This window comes from Halichoerus grypus, chromosome 11 (assembly GCF_964656455.1).
Source record: "Halichoerus grypus chromosome 11, mHalGry1.hap1.1, whole genome shotgun sequence".
Lineage (NCBI taxonomy): Eukaryota > Metazoa > Chordata > Mammalia > Carnivora > Phocidae > Halichoerus > Halichoerus grypus.
In genome coordinates, this window is record NC_135722.1 from 109,748,977 (window position 1) to 109,773,196 (window position 24,220).

At 43.0% G+C, this 24,220-nt stretch overlaps 1 protein-coding gene across 2 annotated transcripts in view; it reads left to right on the forward strand.

Annotated features, from left to right (window-relative positions):
* Positions 1-24,220, forward strand: part of PDGFD (platelet derived growth factor D) — a 230,408-nt gene that overhangs the window by 195,584 nt on the left and 10,604 nt on the right. For both annotated transcript variants that reach the window (XM_078059070.1, XM_078059071.1), the window contains exons 4-6: positions 4,697-4,759; positions 8,386-8,584; positions 22,735-22,949. In XM_078059070.1, the coding sequence (XP_077915196.1) occupies positions 4,697-4,759; positions 8,386-8,584; positions 22,735-22,949 (477 nt within the window). The remainder of the gene's footprint in view (positions 1-4,696; positions 4,760-8,385; positions 8,585-22,734; positions 22,950-24,220) is intronic.

The window sequence follows — 24,220 nt, forward strand, 5'->3', positions numbered from 1 at the left end:
AGTGCATCATGGGCATAGGGAGCAGCACCAGACTTGAAGGGGAGATGCCTGGAGTGTTATTGGAAAGACTGTAAGAAGGCCAGAGTAGTGGGAATGCAGTTTCTGAGAAAGATAAACATCAAATCAGAGAGACGCTGGGGAGGAAACAAGCATGTGTCAGATCACATAAGACCAGATTCTAAGTGCAATGGAAAGCTATCAGAAGGATTTAAGCAGAAGACCGAAGTGATCTGATTTACACTTAAAAAGATACCAATAGAAAACAGTAGCCCAAAAATACACCCATGCATATACAGTTAACTAATATTTTACAAAGGAGCCAAGAATACTTAATGGGGAAAGATACTCTGTTCAATAAATAGTGCTGGGAAAATTAGATATTCACATATAAAAGAATGAAATTGGACGCGTATCTTAATACCACTCACAAACACTAACTCGATATAGAGTCGACTTCAATGTAAGACATGAAACTGTAAAACTCCTAGAAGAAAACAAAGGGGAAAATCCCCTAAACATTGGTTTTGATAATGATTTTTTTGGATATGGCATCAAAAGCAAAGGCAATAAATAAGCAGTGGGACTATGTCAAAGTATAAAAGCTTCTACACAGCAAAAGAAATAGCAGAATGAAAAGGCAACCTAGGGAATGGGAGAAAATATTTGCAAACCACATATCTGAAAAGAGATTAACATCCAAAATATATAAGGAACCCATACAATTCAATAGCAAAAAAACCCCAAATAATCTGATTTAAAAATTGGCAGAGGACCTATTTTTTTTTTCAAAGAAGACATATAAATGCTCAACAGGTACGTGAAAAGATGCTCAACATTACTAATCAGCAGGGAAACACAAATCATAAGCACAATGAGAAATCACCTTACACCTATTACAATGACTAGTATCAAAAAGAGAAGAGATAACAAGTGTTGGCAAGGGAGTTGGGAAGAGGGAACATTATTAATGCATTGTTGATGGGAATGTAGATGAGTATAGCCACTGTAGAAAACAGCATGGAGTTTACTCAAGAAATTAAAAAACTATCATACAATCCAGCAATCCCACTTCTGGTTATATAACTGAAAGAAACTAAGTCACTGTATTGAGGACATCAGCACCCCCACATTCACTGCAGTGTATTCACCATAGCCAAGACATGGAAACAACCTAAGTGTTCATTGGCAGAAGAACGGATAAAGAAATGTGAGAGATGTATATTCAGCTTTGAGAAAGAAGGAAATCCTGCATTTGTGACAAAATGGATGGACCTTGAGGACATTAGACATTATACTACGTAAAATAAGTCAGAAAAAGACAAAACCTATATCTCACCTATAGTATGTGTACTTTATGAAAGAAGGGGGGATGAAGTCAAACTCACAGAAACACGGTAGTATGGTAATTGCCAGGGACAAGAAAATAGGAAAATGGGGAGTTGTTGGTCAAAGGGTACAAACTTCCAGTTATAAGATCACAAAGTTCTGGGGATCTAATGCACAGCACAGTGACTATAATTAGCAGTGTTGTATTATATACTTGAAAGTTGCTAAGAAAGAGTAATTCTCAAATATTCTCACCACACACACATACACACAATTGTAATTATGTGATCGATATGTTAACCAACCTTATTTGGTAACCACTCAGCAATTTACACATGTATCAGATTATCATGTTGTACACCTTAAATCTGTACAATGTTATATGTTGGTGGTTTTTTGTAAAGCCAGAAAAGACAAGAGCGTCTCGGCTGCCATGTGAAGCGTGGACTCTGGATACAGTAGCAGCATTTAGAATCTAGTGGCTGGGAGGCCCACCAGTATCTCGTACTGGTGAGATTATGGTGGACGGAGATGAGAAATTCATGCCAAGGATAGCGTTAGAAAGCAAATGGCTATGTTCCTTCCGATGCCAAGTTTGTCCTTTCGGGTCTAAATTCTGTACTTCCTTCTTAGAAGGGGTAATTTTCCCTTTTTTAAAGCTCATTATAAATGTGTCATTTATAAATAATGGCAAATTTTGAAATAACCTAAAGGAAGGTTGGGTTTTTTAAAAAAGTCTAATACTCATGCTGCTAAGAGAAGATGAATTTACTTTTTATCTGGAACTTAATGAAATCCTCTGTCCTTGGTGCCTATTAAAGTTTCTAACCAGACAGTGAAGAAATGAAAAGTTCTTTGTGCAACACTTGTCTGGGTGCATGGGCATGAAGGCCCTTTATGCTTAAAAATGCTTAACAAAACATTTTTACCATATATCTATGCAAGAAAATAAAGTAAATTGAAGTCACAGAATTTAGTAAGTGTAGATGTAAAATCTAAATTGCTAAGAATACTTCAAAGGATACCCTTGTAGAACCTTCCACCAGTACTCTGCTTTATGTCTTTCCTGCTATACTTTTAACTTTCTTCTGGACCCTGTTTCATTCAAGCCAGCTACAATGATATGAAAGACCACCACACAGCACCTCCTTAGAAGTGTGCACTGGTGGTCCTGCTTTGCATGAACTTGGCTACATGATAAAGGAGCACATTATTTATGTCTCTGAGAATTGGTTTTCTAATCATTAAAATGAAGAGATTGCATGAGATAATACTAAAATTCTTTCCAGTTCCAAGATTTTAAGATTGTCCCTTTTCTGATTTTCACACATGATCAACATAATCCATCACTTGCTTCATTACCATTATTGTGCTGATGATTCTAGGATCTATATCCCAAGTGCGGGTCTCTCTCATGCGGGCCACTCCCATATAGCCAATGGCGTCCTGGACATCACTGGCTGGATATTGTGTGGGCACCTCAAACACGCTGTACCCAACATGACTCATTAATTTTCCCCAATAACTTCTTTTCCAGTATATGTTCCTCACATTCGTCTGACATCTATCTTTCTTTGAATCTTCTACCCCACCTTTCTTGCAAGTAGCCATCTACTTACTCATCTACTTACCTGAGTCTACAATACTCAGCTCAAGAGTCACATACTTGTGTGAAATTTTTCCAAGCCCACTTCCTCTCAGGTAAATTTTCTACTGCCTTCCTTAATGTCTCTATTAAACTAGTACTACAGCACACACATAAGTTTATAGCAGGAGCTCTTTACCTGGTTATAAATGTTTACATTTTGAACTCCCTGAGGGGAGGTATAGTTTCTCAGTTCCTCATGATTCTACCCTAAGCTTAGAATGTATCCCATAGTTGGTGATGAGCAAATATTGAATTGAATGAGTGAAAATGAAAATTCTATGATGTGAGGATTGCTCAGGTTATTATCGTCCCTGGCATATGTCCTCCCAACAGTAGTTCCTTCACAACATGGAGAAGCCATTGGCTCTCTTGCCCAGTTTCACCTGTTCACCTGCTTATGAAGACTCATATCAATACCAACCTTCATTTGTTTGCACCCATCCTTTTGCTATGGGAATTCATCTTTCAGAGTGCAGAGACCAATTTTCTCTTTCTTTTTTATCTTTCCTGAGGTAGAGACAAGAATAATGATGCCTTGCCAGTTTTTAATAGATGTTCATTCATTGAACCTCACATTTGACTTAGTTCTTTCTTGGTAAACAACTAAATTTTTTTAACACAGACATTTATATATAATCCAGTCTCATCATGAGCAATTAACAAATGCACTTGCAGCTCCTCAAAATGTTAATGAAATTTAGACCTGATACTTAGCTTCATTCAGTGAGTATACTTGAGTAAATAAGTTGCCAGATTTGAGTATCTGAATTTTTCTCAGCATCATCTTAAAATACACCCTACTATCTGGCCTGGCTAGAAGACCTTAACCAAGTTGATTGACATTAGCAGGGTCAAGAAACCATCTGTGACATGTAAAAATGGTAGAATCAGCTCTTCTTCCCATTATGTTTTTTAAAGTTACTGGTGCTAGAGTAATTAACAAATTGGAGCAACATTTTCCTTTTAAGAGAAGTTCCTTTCTCTGAGATCCATTGCTATCACAAATCCTTCAAGGCTTCTCTGAGATAATTTTCTCGGGTCTGCCTTTTATCTTGTTCTTTGGGGAATACTTTGTCACTCCACGGCCATGTCCTTCCCCCTGCCATTCTTCCTGGTGTTTCCTGACAGAGTCAGGAATAGCCCTTTGCTGGTGAATTTATCTTTGAAAAGATCACTGATATTATAGACCAGCTCAAGAGGCAGGACTGAACATGATACAGAACCTAGTTCAAACCAAATGAACATCAATGCGGATAATGGCTATTATTACTCTTTATTAAGGACCTTATTAACTGCTAGTTATAATTATATAATTAGTGCATTCAGTTCTCAAAGCTACCCTCTAATTTAAGCATCCCATACCATCCCATACAGATGAGGAAGAGAAGGATTGCAGAGGCTAGGTAGATTGCCTGAGGTCATGCAGCTGGCAGATGGCCAACTTAAAATTTGAACTCTTGTCTGCACATTTTCCATTTCACCAGTACTTAAGAATAAATGTGAATATATCCCTTATGTCCATAAATGTCCGTGTCTTGAATGAGAAGGGGTCTTGAGGAGAGGTGCTGAAGACAAATGGTGAACTGTCCGGCAAGAATGTAGCCCTTATATCTGTTGTCATTTAGTTGAAAGACGATTCTGAGGGCTGAGATATTGAAACTGTGCACGTAATGAATTGCACAGAGGTTTGATTGACTCACGTGGATGTTTCTTGCCTTCTAGGAAGATTTCCAACCCGCAGCAGACTCAGAGACCAACTGGGAGTCAGTCACAAGCTCTATCTCAGTAAGTAATTTGTTTTTCTGTTGCCAGTGAAAAAAGCTGATGGAGAAACTAAGGTCAACCCCAGAACAGCGTCAGCTGCATGAAGGACCTAGGGCTTCACCAAAAGCCACGTTGCAATCATGATGTGTCCTTCCATTTCATTTATGGTTTCAGCTGGCTGTGTCGCATGCCCTTTTCCCCCTCTCTTCAAAAAGGCTCTCAGGAAATGCCAGTACCCATGTAGGAACACGGGCTAGACAATGACTTCAGTATTTATCAGTTTCAAAGTAGAATGTTCCAACTAGACGACTGTCCAGACATATCAAACGTATCAAACTGGTCCATGGCCCAAGCTCAAGTGGGGTATTTTGAAATAGTGTTTTGAGTATTCCAGGGAAAGCTGTTAACCTTTGTGTTTTCAAGGATCGTTTCAGATGTGAAAAATCCTGGTGTTTACAATAAGATAACTTAAGTGCAAACCAGGCGTGTGTTCTATTTGACTTAGAAACAAAACATAACTCACCCTGAAACTGTAAAATGGCTCATGCCCCCCATTTTTTCCTCCAAATTTAGTCATTTCTCGGTATTCTACTTCTCTTTGTTCAGAAAGAACAGACCTTGTTTTCACCAATCCTATGAGTAGCACGTATGTAGCAATAAAATACAAGATAATAAATGTAGGTGTTCATTAGAAGGTTAAGAGCGTGGAGAAAGCTTGCCCGTGGGTCTAAGTCAGCCCATGTGGCTGAGTCAGAGTTGATTTTTTTTTTTTTTCAAGTGATACTCCATCCTTTGCTCTCTGGGGGATTTTTAAAGAAATACCTTCGGATGGCAGGGTTTCCTTAGCTATGGGTTCTGTGACTATTTAATTCACCTGGTGTGTCCGCTGGACTAGAACAACATGGCCTACTCAAGAGGTCAGTGGGGTTTCTAATGGTGATATTAAGAGTGTTTAATTTGTTCTTGACAGCCCCGAATGCACGCTCTGAACCCCGATAAGTGCAGGCAATCACTGTGAGGCAGGTGAAGTCTTCGCTCTGGGAGGCCAGGCGGAGGCTTGGCCGGTTAGCAGCCTGAGGCCGACGATTCACGGTGTAACGGCTTCTGCCGCCAGGCACTGGTGGGCTACTCTGTCGAATCCTCTGGCTTCTCAAGCATCTTCTAGTGATGGCTCAGAGGAGCTGAGTCATTCATGCCCCAGGTGCAGAAATTACAAGCTTAAGGGACGCTTAGCGAATGCAGGATAATGCAGGTCCTCTTAAAGAAAAGGATTGACCATCTGTTTGGAGCATCAGCAGAAGCTCAGCATTGGGTCCATATCCACTGGACACTTTTCTGGTTGGAGCTCCAAAGCCAGGTTCTGCTTCGTCCTCTGGAAATGGCAGGGAAACTGTCTCTTTCCTCAGTGTTCTGGTTTTCAGGAACCCTCTGGAATAGCAGTAAGGACCCTTGGACCCACCATTAACTCTGTATAAACCATATTTTGTTTTTGTGGGAAGTGGTTTCTAGTTTTCTGAGCATTATTTTTCTTTTAAAAATTGTTAATTTAAAGCCATTCAGTTAGCTTTAGAATGGATTTTTATAAATATATAACAAAAGCTGAATGAGATAGGATCTACAGTGGTGTGGAAAAGGGCACACCCAGTTAGTTCTTTCTCACAAAAATAGTTTTTAAATAATTACCCCAGAAATAAACCTGTTCTGGTGAGTTTTTTAGGTCCTCTAATCACCCATGAGTATTTTCTTAACTATCTCACTTAAGGACAGTTTTACATTTTACCTGTGGTTTGTTTGGATTTGCTCTGCAGACAAATGTCAGAGGGACTAGATTTCTGGCTCCCCCTCAGGCATGGAGAGCCCCTCGCAGCTTTCTCCTGGAGAGATGTGTAGGTAGACACTAAGCTCTAGGTCCTGTGAGGAGCCACCTAGGAAACTCTCTGCCAAGGGTTCCCTAGAGCCACTGACAGAGGCCTGCACTTGCGTGAAAATGGCTTCATGTTGTTTCCAAACACAGGGAAGCATTTTAACTTCAGAGCTTTTATAGAGGTGCCATGCACCTAACTTTGGGCAGCTCTTTTTGAATTTTTGGGTCTCAGACCCACATCTTTGGGATGGAGTTGTAAAGCATCTGGTGACCATGAGCCAGGTGGACTGTACGTTATCCAGATAATACAAAGTTGAAGGGGAATTTGAAATTTTGAGACTGAGTCATAATATCTGACTCTAGCACGTGATGCCAAGAAGGATGTGAAAGACAGAAATGATGTGCCTCGGTCGGGGTTCAGTTTATATGAGACACGCATGCGCACGTGTGTGCGTGCACACACACACACACGTGTGCACCCCTGGATTAGGGAGCTGGCCAGCTGTCTTCACCAGTCTAGCTCACATCTCCCAGCCTCTTCCCCACTCCCTTTCCCCTACCAGGCATATTTGAAAACTGCCTTTAAGGTACACGAGTGTGGGTTAATGCTCTTGCAAAATGCCTTCATTTGCTAAAGAGGGACCACCATTCCTCTGAAAGCAGGTGGGCATCCAGTCCCTGACTTCTGGACCTTTGGACCTTGATTGGTTAAAAAGAGAGACCCTAAGCTGAAAGTGAGACCATGAAATGTGGGCTTTGCTGTCTGAAACCCTGTGGCACATAGTAGTTCTTGTCAGGATGCTGCATGAAGTTTCAGGAACACGAGTGCTTGTTAATTCCCGTGTTCCCGTTCCCGGAGTGGTAGGAGATATTTGCCCTTGAGGGATCTTGTTTGTTTGGCAGTTTCTTGAAAGACATTTTGAAACCATTTGCGACTGTGTTATTTCCTTGTTAATGGGTCATGAATTTTTACAGAGATGTTTGAATCATGGCTCATTTGCCTCTAGATTATCCAAGGGTTAGTGAAGTAAGTGCTTGGGAACTTATGTGGGGACATAGTCCACATAATCCCTCCCAGATATTCAGTGGTGTTGCATTCCCATTTAAAGAGTATTTCTGAGAGTATTTTAATGACAGCTGGGATCACGAGCAAGCAACAGCACTTTAAAAATACATATATATGCTTCCCATTGGGATCTCCCAGTCTTGGTCGAGAGAGCAAGTTTCATGACTAATTATTCTTGTTGATAACCAGTAAATAAGCTGGTGAAAGTGCCAAATTTTATCAAATTCTCTCCAGAGGAGATTCAAACCCTGCTCACACAATGCCTGCAATGCGAGGTGACCCATGAAGAGGAAACGTGGAGGCTAAACATGGGAGGAGAGAATGGATTATGAAAGCAGTTCAGAATTTAAATTCTAATCATTAATTGTTGATGCAGATGGGGATGACTTGGGAGCTTGAACCAAGACAGGGGATGATGTAATTTTGATATTGCCATTTAGTCAATATCTTCTTTAATGATTATATCTCAGATGAACTGGAAGCTTTATGATCTGCCTGGTTTTGATTTGCAGAAATGTGAATGACTATCATTTACCAATTAATTGCTCTTATTTAAGAATATGGCAGGACTATGGCAGAGGACTTGAGCATGATATTTATGCACAGAATGTCTTACCATCAGAAGCCTGTTTATGTTCCTTCCATAGAGTTGTATGACTATTGTATTTCATAGCAATGGACTTTTTCTGAGTACACTGAGCTGTATGTCACTCTTAGGGGGTATCCTATCACTCTCCATCAGTAACGGACCCCACCTTCACTGCGGATGCTCTGGACAAAACAGTCGCAGAATTTGATACCGTGGAAGATCTGCTCAAGCACTTTAATCCAGAATCATGGCAAGAAGATCTTGAGAATCTATATTTGGAAACCCCCCGTTATCGAGGCAGGTCCTACCATGACAGGAAGTCAAAAGGTAAGAAACAGAGCCTTGGAGGTTCTTCACAAACAGATAAGATAAGTTATTCTCAGTAAGGACAAAAATGCAATATATTTAATTCACTAAAATCAGAGGATTACTGCCAGTCTTTTTATTTTATTTTATTTTATTATGTTATGTTAATCACCATACATTACATCATTAGTTTTTGATGTAGTGTTCCACCATTCATTGTTTTCGTTTAACACCCAGTGCTCCATGCAGAACATGCCCTCTTTAATACCCATCACCAGGCTAACCCATCCACCCAGCCCCATCCCCTCTAGAACCCTCAGTTTGTTTCTCGGAGTCCATAGCCTCTTCATGGTTCATCTCCCCCTCCGATTTCCCCCCCTTCATTTTTCCTTCCTATTATCTTTTTTTTTTTTTTTAACATAAAATGTATTATTTGTTTCAGAGGTACAGGTCTTTGATTCATCAGTCTTACACAATTCACAGCGCTCACCATAGCGCATACCCTCCCCAATGTCTATCACCCAGCCACCCCATCCCTCCCACCCCCCCACCACTCCAGCAACCCTCAGTTTGTTTCCTGAGATTAAGAGTCTCTCATGGTTTGTCTCCCTCTCTGGTTTCATCTTGTTTCCTTTTTTCCTCCCTTCCCCCATGATCCTCTGTGTTGTTTCTCAATCCTCATATCAGTGAGATCATATGATACTTGTCTTTCTCTGACTGACTTATTTCGCTCAGCACAATACCCTCTAGTTCCATCCACATCATCGCAAATGGCAAGATCTCATTCCCTTTGATGGCTGCATAATATTCCATTGTATATATATACCACATCTTCTTTATCCAGTCATCCATTGATGGACATCTTGGCTCTTTCCATAGTTTGGCTATTGTGGACATTGCTGCTGTGGACATTGGGGTGCACGTACCCCTTCGGATCCCTACATTTGTATCTTTGGGGTAAATACCCAGATTACTGCCTGTCTTATCACACATCTCTCCCACAGCACCTTCAGATGAAGTTCTGTGTTTATCACAAATGTATTGTTTGTATGGGACTAAGAAAGGTTTGCTGCAGTCAAAGATGCGTCATAGTTAGGAGCTAGAAGAAACCTTGTAAAATCATGTGGACAAGCTTCTTGCATCTTGGCAAGTAAGGTATTATCAGCCTCCCTGTCAGGGGAAGTAAATACTTTGGGACTAGCTGTGTGGCCAGTGGGTAGTAGAGAGGAGATGAGCATCATGGTCTCTCGCCTCCCAGAGCAATGCCCACGTGATGGTCTGCTGTACCTCTCCAATAGATGTGAATGTTGATTTAGCTCAGGACTCAGTGCTGGCAAGATAGGCTCCTGGGAAAGCAGTGGTCAGAACGCTTTAGAAGATTTCACCTCGTCCCATTCAGTGTCTATTCTTAAATGGTTTTATGAGGATCTGCTGTGTGCTTGGTGCCCTGGAGGCTTCACAGGACATACGTGTCCCAGAGAAGAAACAAAGAAGGCCTGGGATGATTTGGAGGTCTGTGTGTGGGCATGCATTCAACTGGGAGTTCCAGGAAAATATTAGGGGAGGAGAGAGGAACATTCACAAGAAAACATCTTGAGTCAAAACAATAATACTGAAAGTCGCAAAAAATAAATATCTTACCTGTACATCTGAGCAATATGGTCTGAGATGAGAATGTTTCTTTGCATGTTTAATTCAAATTAATAGCAAAATATCTTGTTATTACCTTTATTGAATAAAACTATAATTCGTTCTTGCTTTATTTGCTAAAATTTACATTAAAATTTTCTCTAAGAATCTCGTAAGGCTCATTTGCACCATAAATGTGAAGGTAGTTAGCTAACATACAGCTTGTTTCCTACATTTTATAATGTCAGGGGTACTTTGAAGAACCGTGAACTTGGCCCACTCTGGTAGGAAATGCTTGTGTCAGGAAGCATGACTTGTTGGAGCATTTGGACTGGAATAACTAATTAGTTAACTCCTGCCTAGGTCTGCTGCTTATGGCTCAGGTCTGGAAATTTATCTAATTAAAACATACAGCTAAAGAGTGGACAAAAAAAAGTCCTTAGTGTCCCCGACATTATGGAGGTGTGCCGTAGGCAGATCACAGTAGCTTTCAAACAGTCTCCCCGAGGCTCAGGTTGGATTCAGTTCAGACAAGAAATTGCTTTTCTGTAGTGTTGCTGTCTTTGGGTCTCTACTTATGTCAACTTGAAGCAAAGTAAAAGATTCACAGTGTTTCAAAAACCCCAGAAAAATAGGAAAAATGGGACTGGACCAAAAAAATAATAAAATCTGACTGTCTTCAAGTATGTTCACTACAATAGCTGTTTGAGAGGCAGTTCTCCTTGGCATCTATCTTTTGGATTTTTAAAATTTAAAAATCACCTACATCCATTACTTTCTTTCGCCCAGAGATCATGTTGAGTTGGAGGCAGAGTGTCTGGTTCGAATCCTCTCTGCCACTTACAAGTGTTGTGAACTTTCAGCAAGTCGCTGATCTTCCTGTGCCTCAGTTTCCTCTGGCAATGTGTGTATCACGCCTACCTCTGATAGCTGTTAGCGGTGCCATCAAGAGAACCTGGCACATACTACTTGTTCAAGCAAGCTTAGCTAGCTCTGGCTACTGAGAATTCTGGAATATGTTTGCGTCACTGCGCTGGGGAAACCTTCCTTGTCCCTCATCCTCTGCCTGTGAAGCCTGCCACCCCAGACAAAGTCTGGGGTACTTGGGAGGCCACAGCGTTCTTCCGTCCTACTACTGCAGTTAACTGCGTCTTGGGGTTTTCTCTAAGGCAGTATGAGAGCCTAGGACCTAAGGGTCCGGTCTCCGCTCCAGCTGAAGAGTAAGTCCGCTGGGGAGCCGTAAGAAGCTGCAGACGCCTAGTCGCAGACGCCTAGTCACAGACACACTGACTCAGAACCCCTGAGGGTGGGGCTGAGCTATTGATGTTATTTTATGGCCCGTGGGAGATTGAGATCGATCCTGAGTGGCAGCCAGCATTGAGAGCCTCTGTGTTAGACATTGTTCATCTGTATCTCGGGCTCTTGGCACAGCCTCTGACGCATTTTAGGTGCTCCATTAATGTTTGTGGAATTAAAGATACTAATAATCCAGCATGAGTATATTTCCAAAGTTTACAGAAACCCACCCCATAAGACTGAGGAATGTAGCTTTATTAAGAATGCCTTTGGTTACTGATAAGACCTTGCAAGAACATTCAAGGTGACATTCTACTTATTCCTAACAGAGTCAACATTTCTTTCCCTTGTTGGCTTGGGTTCCACCTCTTAATCTCTTGTTTAGAATGGCCCTAAGGCAGATCTGTACTGTTTCATTTAACCCTGGCCAGTCACCACTCTCTCTGCACTTGGATAAACGTGCTGCTTTCACTGTTGATCGTACCACGGCTGCCGAACCACCTGCATGCCTGTCTCACACACGAAGAGAAGTCCGGTTTAGTATCTCAGCTGCCATCGTCAGCTTTCAGAACTTAAAAAGTACAAACTCACGGTTTATGTTCCGGTATATAAGAAGGGGAGCAGCGAATGGAAAGTGGAGACGGAAGCATAGTTACAAATAATGGAGGTCCACTGAATGTCCAATGAAGAGTGAACTTTATAGGATCCCTGAAAAACTTTCCTCTTGGCAGTATGGTAATTCTTTAATGATGTTTTGCAAAAACAAACATCAGTTATGGATAGCTATTGAATATCCATTCTTCTGATTTGCCCAGATCAATCGAAGTGGCATTTTTCATGATACCAAAGAGCAGTATTCTAAGATGATTCTTCAATGTGAATGTACAAACACGGAGTTTTATAAACTCTAAAATAAGACACAAACACACTGGGTGAAGAACATTTGTAACGAGGTCAAAATAGTACATATTTAAAATTAAATTGTGTGCTTTGCTTCTAATGTTTGTTTGAAAGCAGATTTGGAGACAGTGAGATTCAAGGTCTCTCCAAGAAGAGACTTGTACATGGGAAGCAAGAGGACAATAAGGTTTGGGGAGAAGAGAGAGAGAAAAGGGACAATAACATTGCACATATTGGAGCCAGAACTTCAGCACACAAGGTCGACTTTTATAACACTCACATGTAATAGGTAAGCTCAGACTGGTCTATAAAAGCTTCTGGACTGAAGATAATAAAACAAGTTAATATATCCAATGTTCAGTTTCTTAGGGGGTTTGGAGAAAAGGGTAACATGTATCATCGAAATCTGTAAAGAACTGCAGTTCCAAAACTCAGTTTTTAACCAATAATTTCAACCTCATGCTTTCACCTGAAAGCTGCCTAAAAGTTAAAAAAAAAAAAAGTTGTTTCAAGTTCAAGTTGCATTTACTTTTTCTGATGAGTATGCTAATGATATAGCACCCTTGCACATAATTAGGTAAAAAGTTACATGGATCTTCTACAAACTATATAATCATCATAGGACCATTGTAGCCTAACTGAAACCGTACTGTGATTTCTTTAAAACACAGTCCTTTGAATTTAGGGGCAGCACGCCTTTATTCAAGTTCATAGCATGACAGTGGATATCTTTAAATTAAGAAATGATCAGCCTTAAACTCTACTAGAGTGGGCACTCATCCAGAGGCCATATATGGACATTAACAATGTAAATGAGATCTGTTGTGTTTTTTACTTATTCCAGAAGAACTTGACTTTCCCAAACAATAGTGTGTTTGTCATAGAAAAAAATCCAACAAATTACAACAAGGGAGAAGCCTGTTTCCACAGCATCAGTGTTAGCATTAAAATATGGATATAGGGGCGCCTGGGTGGCTCAGTCGTTAAGCGTCTGCCTTCGGCTCAGGTCATGATCCCAGGGTCCTGGGATCGAGCCCCACGTCGGGCTCCCTGCTCAGCAGGAAGCCTGCTTCTCCCTCTCGCACTCCCCCTGCTTGTGTTCCCGCTCTCGCTGTGTCTCTCTCTGTCAAATAAATAAATAAAATCTTTTAAAAAAATAAAATAAAATAAAATATGGATATAATTGTTGGAGCATTCCAACCTACTAGTTTTGAACTACAGTTTTACTTACCACAAGTAAATTCTTCCCCAAAGTGTTGCTCTTTTTTAATGCTTGTGCGAAAATTCACATGCACTCCTCTTTAAAAAAAAAAAAATCAGTATTTCCACATTGAGTGGAGTAAATGTATTGATAATTAAATTGATTCTAAGTGACAGGGTTTGAAATATGTGATTTTTTACAGACGCTAAATGGTTAGGTGTTCTAACTCTGGGACAGTTATTAACCGACTTGAGAGGCTCAGATACCAATTCTGTGATTTCTTACGTGACATTATTTTGCTCTAAGATCTAAATCACTTAACCATTTGAAAACAATTTATAGGTAAATAACTGGCATAGATTAAGTGCAGAAATATGTTTAATATCAAAACGTTTGACTTGGTTCTGAATTCTCCTAAATCAAAATACTTCTAATTTTTAAATTAGTCATTTATTGCCATTTCTTTGTCATGCCCTGTCTATTAACTAGGAAAGTACAAGTTTTGCTCTTTCAAAAACGATTTCAAATGAGGGAAGTAATTTCATAGTATATTAAGACATGAACATAGTTTAGGACGCGCTGAGGCCATCACAAAATGAATGCTTGCAACTTCGTCTGCCTATTTGCTATCTGGGTAGCAACTTGCAAAAGGCCTTTGGCTGACACTAGTGATGAATCTGATAAGTCGGTCTTGAGGTATCGTCCCCTGTAACTACCTCTCTGTCAATTAAACAGAGGTACTGGGGACGTTAAATCAAAATGGATTTATTTTTCTAATTTCTGATGTTGAAAGAGGGTTGGCTTCATTGAACTTGCTGAACCATGTGGTATGCCCCAGGTAAAAGCCATCTTTATTAATAAGTGTGAAAATTGTCTTCCACAAATTTGATAGAAAGAGAGCAAAAGAAAGGATGCTGTAGTGGGAAGAGCATGGACTTTGTAGTCAAGTAAACTTGCGATAAAATTCTAACTCACATCCAGAGGACATGGCCTCAGGGAAGTCACTCGTAGACCCCTGAGCCTCTGCGTTCTGCACTTTGCAAAATGGCTCTAATTATAACCACTTTGCAAAGTTGTGTTAGGATTAATCAGAGAGACTAACACCTCATGGGCCCCCAGTAAATGATAGCTACTATTGTTACTTCAGTAGAACTGCACAGAACCAAGATATTTCTGTGAACTCTTCCGCTAGGGCGGTAAGATAATCATTGCTAATCTGGAGAGCCTCCTACAGAGTATCCAAATATTGTCAGGTTTAAGGATCTGTAAAATCAGTACACTCCTTACAAGTTTACAAAATGATTGGCAAGTACTAAACTTTTCTAGGATACTGTTTACCCAGAAACTTTTCTGGCACCATTTTGCTTGTTGGATGTTTCCTTTGAAAAGCAGTTTTTTTTAGACTATAGCCACTGTTGATGACCCGTATGACTTGTAAGTATCTAGATTCCCCACTCAGTTCACTGGAAGGCATTAATAAAAGCTGCATTTTTGTCCATCACATTGCGTGTGTCTATGCGGGTGCACATAAAAGGTTTGAAGGAAGCCTCAGCGCAGGGATAAGGATTTTAGTCTTTTTCCTTCTGGCGCCTCTGCTTTTCTCCTAGATGATGAGGTTGTCCATCTTTGTGGGTATCCTGACCCCCTTTCATCACCCGTTACCCGCCCCCACCCCCCGTGAAGGCACATTGCTTGGAAAACACCATTTAACGGCGGAGAACAGTAGGTAACTTTCGGTGTCTGGAGGGACACAGCAGTCACTCTGGCTAGTGATGGATGTCTTTGCCTTGTGGGTCCCTTAGCTATGTTTTCTGGGAAGCATTGGGACACCCCCACACAGCATCCTTTTGCTCTGTGCCCCTGTGGATTTAGGGAGGAAGCACATCCTTCCTACAGCACACGGTCCTTTCAGAACTTCCGGTGCTGGGAAGACCGGCTCATTAAGTCTTGACTTGCGAAGGACCGTGCTCAGTCCCAGGGAGTTAAACTGAACACACAAGATCATTGCCTTCTGACACTGAGATCAAGGTGGACATGACCTTCCTTTCCTTAGCGATCCCCAACTGCAGCATCTCAGCTCTTTGGGGCGTTCTGTGCTTAACCTTACTTGTTTATCTGTTTTACTCGTTTCGACAGTGTCGTGGGGGATAACTCCCGAGAGCTAGGATTTAGATCTGTGCTTCAAATACTCTTAACTCATTCAATTTTTATTTTTTAAGATTTTATTTATTTATTTTAAAGAGAGAGAGAGATAGCATGAGAAGGAGGGGCAGAGTGAGAGGGAGAGAGAGAGAGAGAGAATCTCAAGCAGACTCTGCACTGAGCACAGAGCCCGACGTGGGGCTCGATCCCACGACCCTGAGATCAAGACCTGAGCCGAAACCAGGAGTCAGACACTCAACCAACTGCGCCACCCAGGCGCCCCTTAACTCATTCCATCTTAATGAATTTCTTGGCAGGAGAGTACTGTTATTCCCATTTTATATACTAAAAGAAAATCGGAACAGTCCTGCAACAGCTACAAAGGAGAGAACCATGCCATGAATCTGGGTTTGTTCACTGCACAGGCCAGGCTGGGGGAACTCAGTGGTATTTGAAGCTCAGAGACTCAGTCTAGTACATGAGAGAAAGATGTTTCAAGATCTCCTTGATTCTTACTCACCTCCTAGCTTGTTTTCCTGCTTTTCGTTACATAGATGTACTTCACATATCATGCCAGGTCACAGTTCTTAGAGTTCAGAGAATTGCCTTCTGATGATGTCAACTGCCTTCATGCCTCATTCAGCACCTTGCAGATGGCCAAGCACTCATCCACTTTGTTCCACGTGTTTGTCAAATGCCTACTATGTTTCCAAGGACCTTAGGCAGGTCACTTAACTCCTCTGCCTCTCGGGTCCCACATCTATCAGATGGGGATAGTCGTGTCTACAATGAGGGTTTGTTACCAGAATTCACTGAGAGTTGCGTGTATGAAAGCCTCTCAGAGAGAACCAGGCACAAAGTAGGTGCTCAGTACATTTCCATTCACTCATCGCTTAGCAGTGTTTTTAAACCCTGAAAATTCGGTGTTGTCTGATTGGGAAACTTGTGACTTAGGTTAATCACTATAAATACACATGGTAAATATGTCTGTTCTTTAGAAATTAAACCAGCAAATGGAGTCATGGAATCCATGATTTGAAGTTGAAAATATCCTGATATTTTCTCATTAAAAGTTATAAAATCATTGCTCTTTCCAGGTTTATTTGCACTTCCAAATTGGGGTTGAGGTGTGGAAACAGTTTTCACAATTATGTGCTGATTTATAGAAGAGGGAATCTGAAAGTCACAGTGAGGTTGTAATGTCCATAAAGATGAACAGACTCCACCTGGGGAATTTACGAACCTTGAAAAAGGCTGAGAAACCCTAGTTACTTGGTGTAAAATACTACCGTCATTCATATATCCCCCTTGCCTCCCACCCTCACCCAAAGCCTCGTAAATCTAGTGTTGTAGAATCAAAGGCCCATTTTTAGTGCTTTACATAGTGGCACTTCTGCCCATGGGGCAAAGGGCGTATTCCTGAGCACGTCGAGGTGCGAATCAGGGAGCGAGCCTTCTTGACTCCACCCTTTCCCTGTGCCACAGCTTCTAGATTCCGTGGGTCTTGGTGCCAACCATCTTCATGTGTCATCGTTCATCCTTGGGAGAGCTGGTTCCAGAAGGCTGGTTTCTCAGTCCTGACCTACACCATCATCAGTTTGATTCCTTCAGATAGCCATCATTACAGACCTAATCCTTGCAAAGGAGATCTAGATTGATGAGCAGGGGTATCAATGTCCAAAATTCTTTCTGATCTTGACTTTAAGTTTATGGGTATCCATTCAGAGTCACAAAAGATTTAAGGAAAATCAGAAACACCTGTCTGGGGTGCCATAGGGACTTGAATTGTTTTTTACTGCACTTAGTTATTTCAGATATCCTGAAATGTCACACGCGTGCTCTGTCTTCAGGGATGCCCTATTTCCTCCATCAGGACCTGGTTGAAACCAAATGATTTTAGGAGAGCATGACTTAAATGACCTATATTTGGGCTCTCCACTATGGGCAAAGCACTAGGAGAGGAGGGATCAAAAGGGGATTAACTCTCTGCTTCCAAGAACCTTGTATTTTAATGGAAGAGAAACACCTAAATAAAAGAACGTGACAAAGCAAGGTCTGTGAAGTACGTACTGTAACAGAAGGCAGAGAAGGTGTGGCGAGCATATAGCAGGGGGTCAGAAGAGATGGAGGCTGAATATGGCTTTTGACTTGAGCCCTAGAAGATTAAAATGACTTAGGAGACTTGAGTGCTAGGGAAAATGAAATAGAATGACAAAAGCATGGTGTAAAAAATTATATATATATATGTATGTATCCCTACTTCAAGCACACACACTTCCCATGCCTTACCACATACTAAACGTATATGTATATGTATATATTAGTGCATGCTGAAAGAGTTTATAAAGAATCTTAGCGCTGTAAAAGCTTGGTCTGGTTGTTAGAAAATGCTTCCTGCTCTCTCTAAGGACTGGACATTTCACTGGAGACTCCAGTGGACTCAGGGAGATCAAGATAAGGCTAGTGACATGTAAGTACAGGTGGAGGAAAGACCAGCACACTGAAAGCCGCCAATAAACTTGACACCCAGAGACTGACCCACGGGGACCATCCTCCTGTTAAGCAAACAGGCATGAATTAAATTAAACATGCATGGGGAGAAAAAACCCCACGCTTTCCTACATTCGAAGGGAGGACGTTATTTTGTTTCACAGTGAATTTTTATATTCACACCAAAAAAACTTGAAATGATCCACTTACAGAAGACTTCTAAAATGTTATCACGAGCGGATCGGCGCCCACGCTGTGCGTGCCAAGCATGTGAGCCCTCCTGCAGGCACACGTCGGAGACTCCGAGCAGCCGCTTCCAGCCCGGTTATTCCGTAACAAGGAAGCAAATATTGCAAGAGAGCAGGTCAGATGAATGTTGTGGTTTCCCAGTGTGTATAAAAGCTGTGTTTACGCTATGCTGTAGTCTGTCAAGTGTGCAATAACATTATGTCTGAAAAAACAATGTTTGTAGCTTAATTAAAAAATGCTTTAATACTAAAAAATACTTAACCATCATCTGAGCTTTCAGTGAGTCATAATTGCTGATCACAGATCACCGTAACAGATACGATAGTAATGAAAAAGTTTGAAATATTGTGAGATTCATCAAAATGCGACAAAGTGAACAAATGGTGCTGGAAAAAAAATGGCACCGATAGACTCGCACGACTCGGGGTTGCCGCAGACCTCCGATTTGTGAAAAAAGGCAGTACCTACAAGTATCTGCAAAGCGTCATAAGGCGAGACATAATACAGCGAGCTGCTCCTGTCCTGGCTTCATCTGTCCCGGAAAAAGAATCTTTAGGACTCTAACATGGGTTCCCTCTGAAGACAAATTTTTGTTACCAATCTGTTCAGCTCTTTGCAAGGGCTTCCGGCCGGTTTTCATGACTGAGACCACAGGCAGGTGAGGGCAAGAAGGCGTTTGTCCTCATTTCTTCTTCAAACGAAGATCGTGCATAGACACAGTCTCCTTCAGTTTGGGGGAAACAGAGAAACTCATTATGTTGTTCGATGCCAAAGAAGAAATAGGCTCTAGGCAGTTAGCCGGAACCTGGTGACCTTTTCCAGCAGCACCCGATAAATGGATGTGTGTGCACGGGGCGTCCAGGCTTGGGTGTTCCTCCTCGGCAGGTGACAGCTGTCACACACCTGGGAAGCCTGGTCCTTGGGACAGCGAGCAGCCCCCCAGAGGGGAGACGCCAGCGTGGCTCGTGGAAACTGCCCTTTGCACCTCCCTTCAGATCTTCAGACCACGGCTGTAAGCGTGCAGACGCATGAAAAAGCCTGGATCAAACTCTAGCTCTACTAGGCATTGACTGGGTGTGTGGCTGTGGACAAGTGTTTTTCTTAACCTCTCAGAGGCTCAGTTCCCTGCCCTGTGAAAGTGAGAGCACTAATGGTTTGTAATTCGTAGCACTGAAGGGGGCGGGGTGGTTCTTGCAGGCGTGTGTGTGAGGAGCTTCTCACGTTCCCGGGGACTCAGGGCTGTAGGTGGCTGGGATCCAACAGACCGGGCTGACTCTCCGTCCTGTCCTCGCACGCCTGAGCCTCAGTGGGTTGGAGACTGAACACTATCCCCTGCTTGACACGTCCCCACCCAGTGCTCAGACCCCAGAACTCATCACAGCACAAGGATCTTCTGCAAATGACCTGGGCTTTGAGGCCAGGGCTGCAAGAAGAGGGGTGCGCCTGCTGTCCTGAGCAGTGCCCCACATTGGACTAACCTGTCTGGGGGAAGCTCTGAGGACGGTGGCCCCTTCTCAGCCCTTCCAACAGATTGTCAGTGCCCAGCCCAGAAAACGGATGTCGGAGACCCATGAAAAGACAAGACTCAAATTCAAAAGGACAGCAAGAGAGGGATTAGAACATTACGTACACCCGGAGTGAAATAAGGGGAAATAGATGAAATTCACGGGACTTTGAATTAAGTTTGGGACGTCCTTGCTGCCCTGTCCTGTTCCTCTAAAAGCACAGCCCTCTCCCACGCTCTCCCTCCAGAGGCTCAAGCAGAGCCCCCGCCCGGGGAGGCCCCCCAAGCTCTGCTGGCCCCTCAGCCTCCTGTCCGGCGTCCTGCTCTGGGGGCAGCCTCATCCGTCTCCTCTGAGTGCCTGGGTGCTTTCAATGCCCCGAGACGCTGGGCAGCTGAGGCTACGGCGGTCACCCTGGGCCACGGCTGAATCGGTCCCGTCGGTGAATGGATGCCCACAACGGACCGCGTCGTACATCTGTTCGCAGCGGGCAGGGAACGGAGGGGACCCGTGCTGGTCAGTAAAACAGTTACCCAGTGGGAAGAGTCCCGCTTCCAGACGAGTAAGGAGGACGTGCCTTTTCCTGGTTTGCTGAGGGCACCTTGGGGTTTGGCTAAGTCCCCGGAGGAGAGGCGTGCCGTCGCGGGGCTCGGGGGTATCCCCGAGAGAAGGCTGCGCCGCCCCAGACCCACTACAGCACCAGGGAGCTCCGTCTTCTTCCTCCGGCTCTGGGGGACCTGGCCTGCCCCCATTCTCCTAGATGTGCCAGAAACTGGAGCAGAAGGGGGAAGAGCTCCAAATCCCAGTTTCCCACTTAACCGTTCACCTTAAAAGGGTGGGGGGACAGTGAAGTGCGGTGACAGGTAGAAGGTGCCTAGCAGGGGGCTGACCTAGAGACCCTCAGCACCACGCCTTCCTGCCTGCCCCCCTCTGCCTCCCCGCACCCACCACGTCTCCTTGCCAACAGCCTTGACCCCTCAGCCTCAGACCAGATAGACCCCCACTGCCCCCCGCATCCAGCCGCCTGCCCAGCCCTGTCCACTGCATGGCCCGGCGTCACTGTGTATCGCAAGGTGACACGTGCAATGGGTGACAGCTGCACTTCGTAATCTGTTTATGTAATCCTTCCTGCTTTGCTTGCGGTTATTTTCAGGGCTTTAGCAGCAATAAAATGCTTCCTTTCCCGAGACGCAGTTCATTCAATTTAAATCTGCATTGATTATAGCTAAACTTAGGACATGTCTTTACAAAGGAAGGAAAAAACAGCAATAAATGATGCACAGAAATTATTCAGCATTTATTCAGCACCCCCTCCCCCTGCCCCCCACTCCCAGTGTCGCAGGCCCAGCAGGTAGCAGTGGGGGGAAATTCCCTGCCCTTGAGAATCAAAGCCTGGTCGCACATGCGGAAAGGCTCTCAGGGCAGGGCATCGATCCAACTGCCATTAATTCCTTATTCAAGGGGTCACCCGGCCGTGTGGACAGACTTTCCGCTGACTTCATGGTGTCAAGGGGACTCTTCATCCACCTGCACCTTCTTTGCTTTTGGTTTCCCTCACGGGCATTCTCCCGACAGCATCCTTAGCCTCTGGCTTCTACCCCAAAAGAGCACTCTCACTGCTCCTCACGTAGTTTGGGTTTAAGACCAAGACCCTTGCAGGGGCTGGAGTCCAGAGTAAGCCTGCTGCTGTCTGCCCAGCCTTTGTGGGATTTCTCCTGTGCCCGCCCGGCAGGTGACGAGGGAGGCCCTCCAGGGCGTGGTCAGAGGGCTTGCACGCCAAGTGCATGGAGGATTAGGTGCCTTTTTGAGAACGTTGAATGTAACCTATGTAAATACGATAATATAAATTTAATCCAAGTAAATATCTGTGACTTGAATTTGGAAATCGAGGGTGCTGCTCTTCATTCACAGAAGTCCCAGTAACCATTCCCCCTAGACAATGCCGACATAATCGGCACACTAGATTCAGTCTTTCAAATACGGCTGTGAAACAGGTAGAGATGAGGAGGCAGAGGTTGGAAGCAGCCGGGTGACTTTCCAGCTCCCGGGAGGCAGGAAGCTGTGGCTTGGCCTCGGAGCCCAGGCTGTACCCTCTGGGCTCGGCCACCGTCCAGGACCCAGCGCACAAACACCCATCATCTGCACAGCCCCCAAGTGCCGTTTTCTGGGACGTTTTGGTTGACCTTGGAGTTAAAATGAAACTAAAACCTTCTTCTTTACGCTTCGCTGTAAAATTCCATCACCAGCTAAACATAATAGAATAGTGGTCCCTAATGCGTCCCTGATAGAATTCAAATTATATTTAAATAATGGTTTGGAATTCAGGTTTTATTTAGAATCAAGAGCTGATTTATTTCGGTGGCTTTTTTTTTTTTTAAGATAACGGCAGTTATTTTAAATTGCTGGACATTTCATTTTCTTTCCTCAGAATTCTTTTTGTATATTAAAAAAAGGTATAAGGAAATTTGAACCAAGATAAAGATTTAGCCAAGTTTTTGAGAGTTTTTTTGTTTGTTTGTTTTTCCTTTGTTGTTGACTATTTTATGTATTATTAATATTATTATTATTTTGGAAGAGCAGATGGGATCAAAAGAGAATCAGATTTTCCACCTTCCAGGTTAGGTTCCTAACTGAGACCCCAAGAACAGATTCGATCCCTGCATTAAGGTCACCTCACAGCATCTTCCCACCCCTTCCCAAAGCGCCCACTGGACTTCTTGCTCCGGGTCATGTGCTCGCTCACTCCTGTGTGTTTCTTGCAGTCGACCTGGACAGGCTCAACGATGACGTCAAGCGCTACAGTTGCACTCCCAGGAATTACTCCGTCAACTTGAGAGAGGAGCTGAAGCTGACGCACGTGGTCTTCTTTCCCCGGTGCCTCCTTGTGCAGCGTTGTGGGGGCAACTGTGGCTGTGGGACCATCAACTGGAAATCCTGCACGTGCAGCTCCGGGAAAACCGTGAAAAAGTATCATGAGGTATGTCCTTCTCACACGTCCGTGCTGCAGTGCTGCAACACAATGTTATGTAATCCGTAGGGTGCTGGACGAACGGGACATTGCGTACAGTTGTTCAGGTTGTTCACTGCACAAAGGCACCCAGCCAGAGGGATGCCTGGGAGCCGAAATTATACATGAGCTAAAATTGCCAAGCCAAATGCCCCAGAGAGGTTAAGTCCTTCCTGAAGGATGGACTCTTTTTTTCTGTTCTTTTTTTTTTAATGTTTATTTATTCACTTGAGAGAGAAAGAACAAGAGCACGAGTGGGTGGGGGGAGGTCAGAGAGAGAGGGAGAAGTAGACTCCTCACTGAGCGGGGTACCCGATGCGGGGCTCAATCCCAGGACCCCAGGATCATGACCTGAGTCGAGGCAGACACTTAACCGACCAAGCCAGCCAGGTGCCCCTGGACTCTTTTTCCTAATCATCATAATACAACCTGTGGGACAACATCCTTATTAGATTATATAATCAAATGCATGACACAGTGATTCAGAGCTTACGTGGCTTCTTTGTAGTAATATGATAGAATTCATAAAGACTATCACTACAAAATCTAGGTTGCTTTAAGAAAATTCTAAGGGCCAAACTTGAATTCAATCAAGTCCTTAAGAAATTAAGCAGAGTGAAGACAGCAAAATGTAAATTGACAGAAAATATTTATAGTTGAGACTTTTTAATTCTCTAAATATGATATTCTTTTTCTTCTAAAAATACCAATTTTTCCTAAATACTGCTGAGTGCTACCTGGGGAATCAGCCGTGAAAGTATGCAAAAATAAACAAAAGTAAATATGAAGATCAAAGAGGAACAAAAGTTTAAGGAGAGCAAGTTTCTGCAGAGAGCAGAACTCTGTGTTCCAGAGTCTGTTCTGATCACTAGTAACACTGTGCTTTTTCCTTTGTAAACACATAGCACTTTATTGAGCATTAAAGAAAGAGTAGATTTAAGGGGAGTCAGGGCTGCTCCTGACCTCAGCAGCAGCTGTTACTTGCCAATCGTGGGTGCATTTGCAAGTCACAAAATTTAGAGACTCAGTTTTCACATATGTGAAATGGGACTAAGAAATTATATCAGATAATCACTTATAAAGTGGTTCTGGGGATTAAATAAAATAGTGCATATGGAATGCATTTTCTAAGATGTGAAACATCATACAGAAATGTGTTTAAGAATATAATCTAAACAATGAAGCAGACATTATCGTTAGAAATGATTGTTTGAGTTGCTTTTCCTCTGTACCCAAAACAA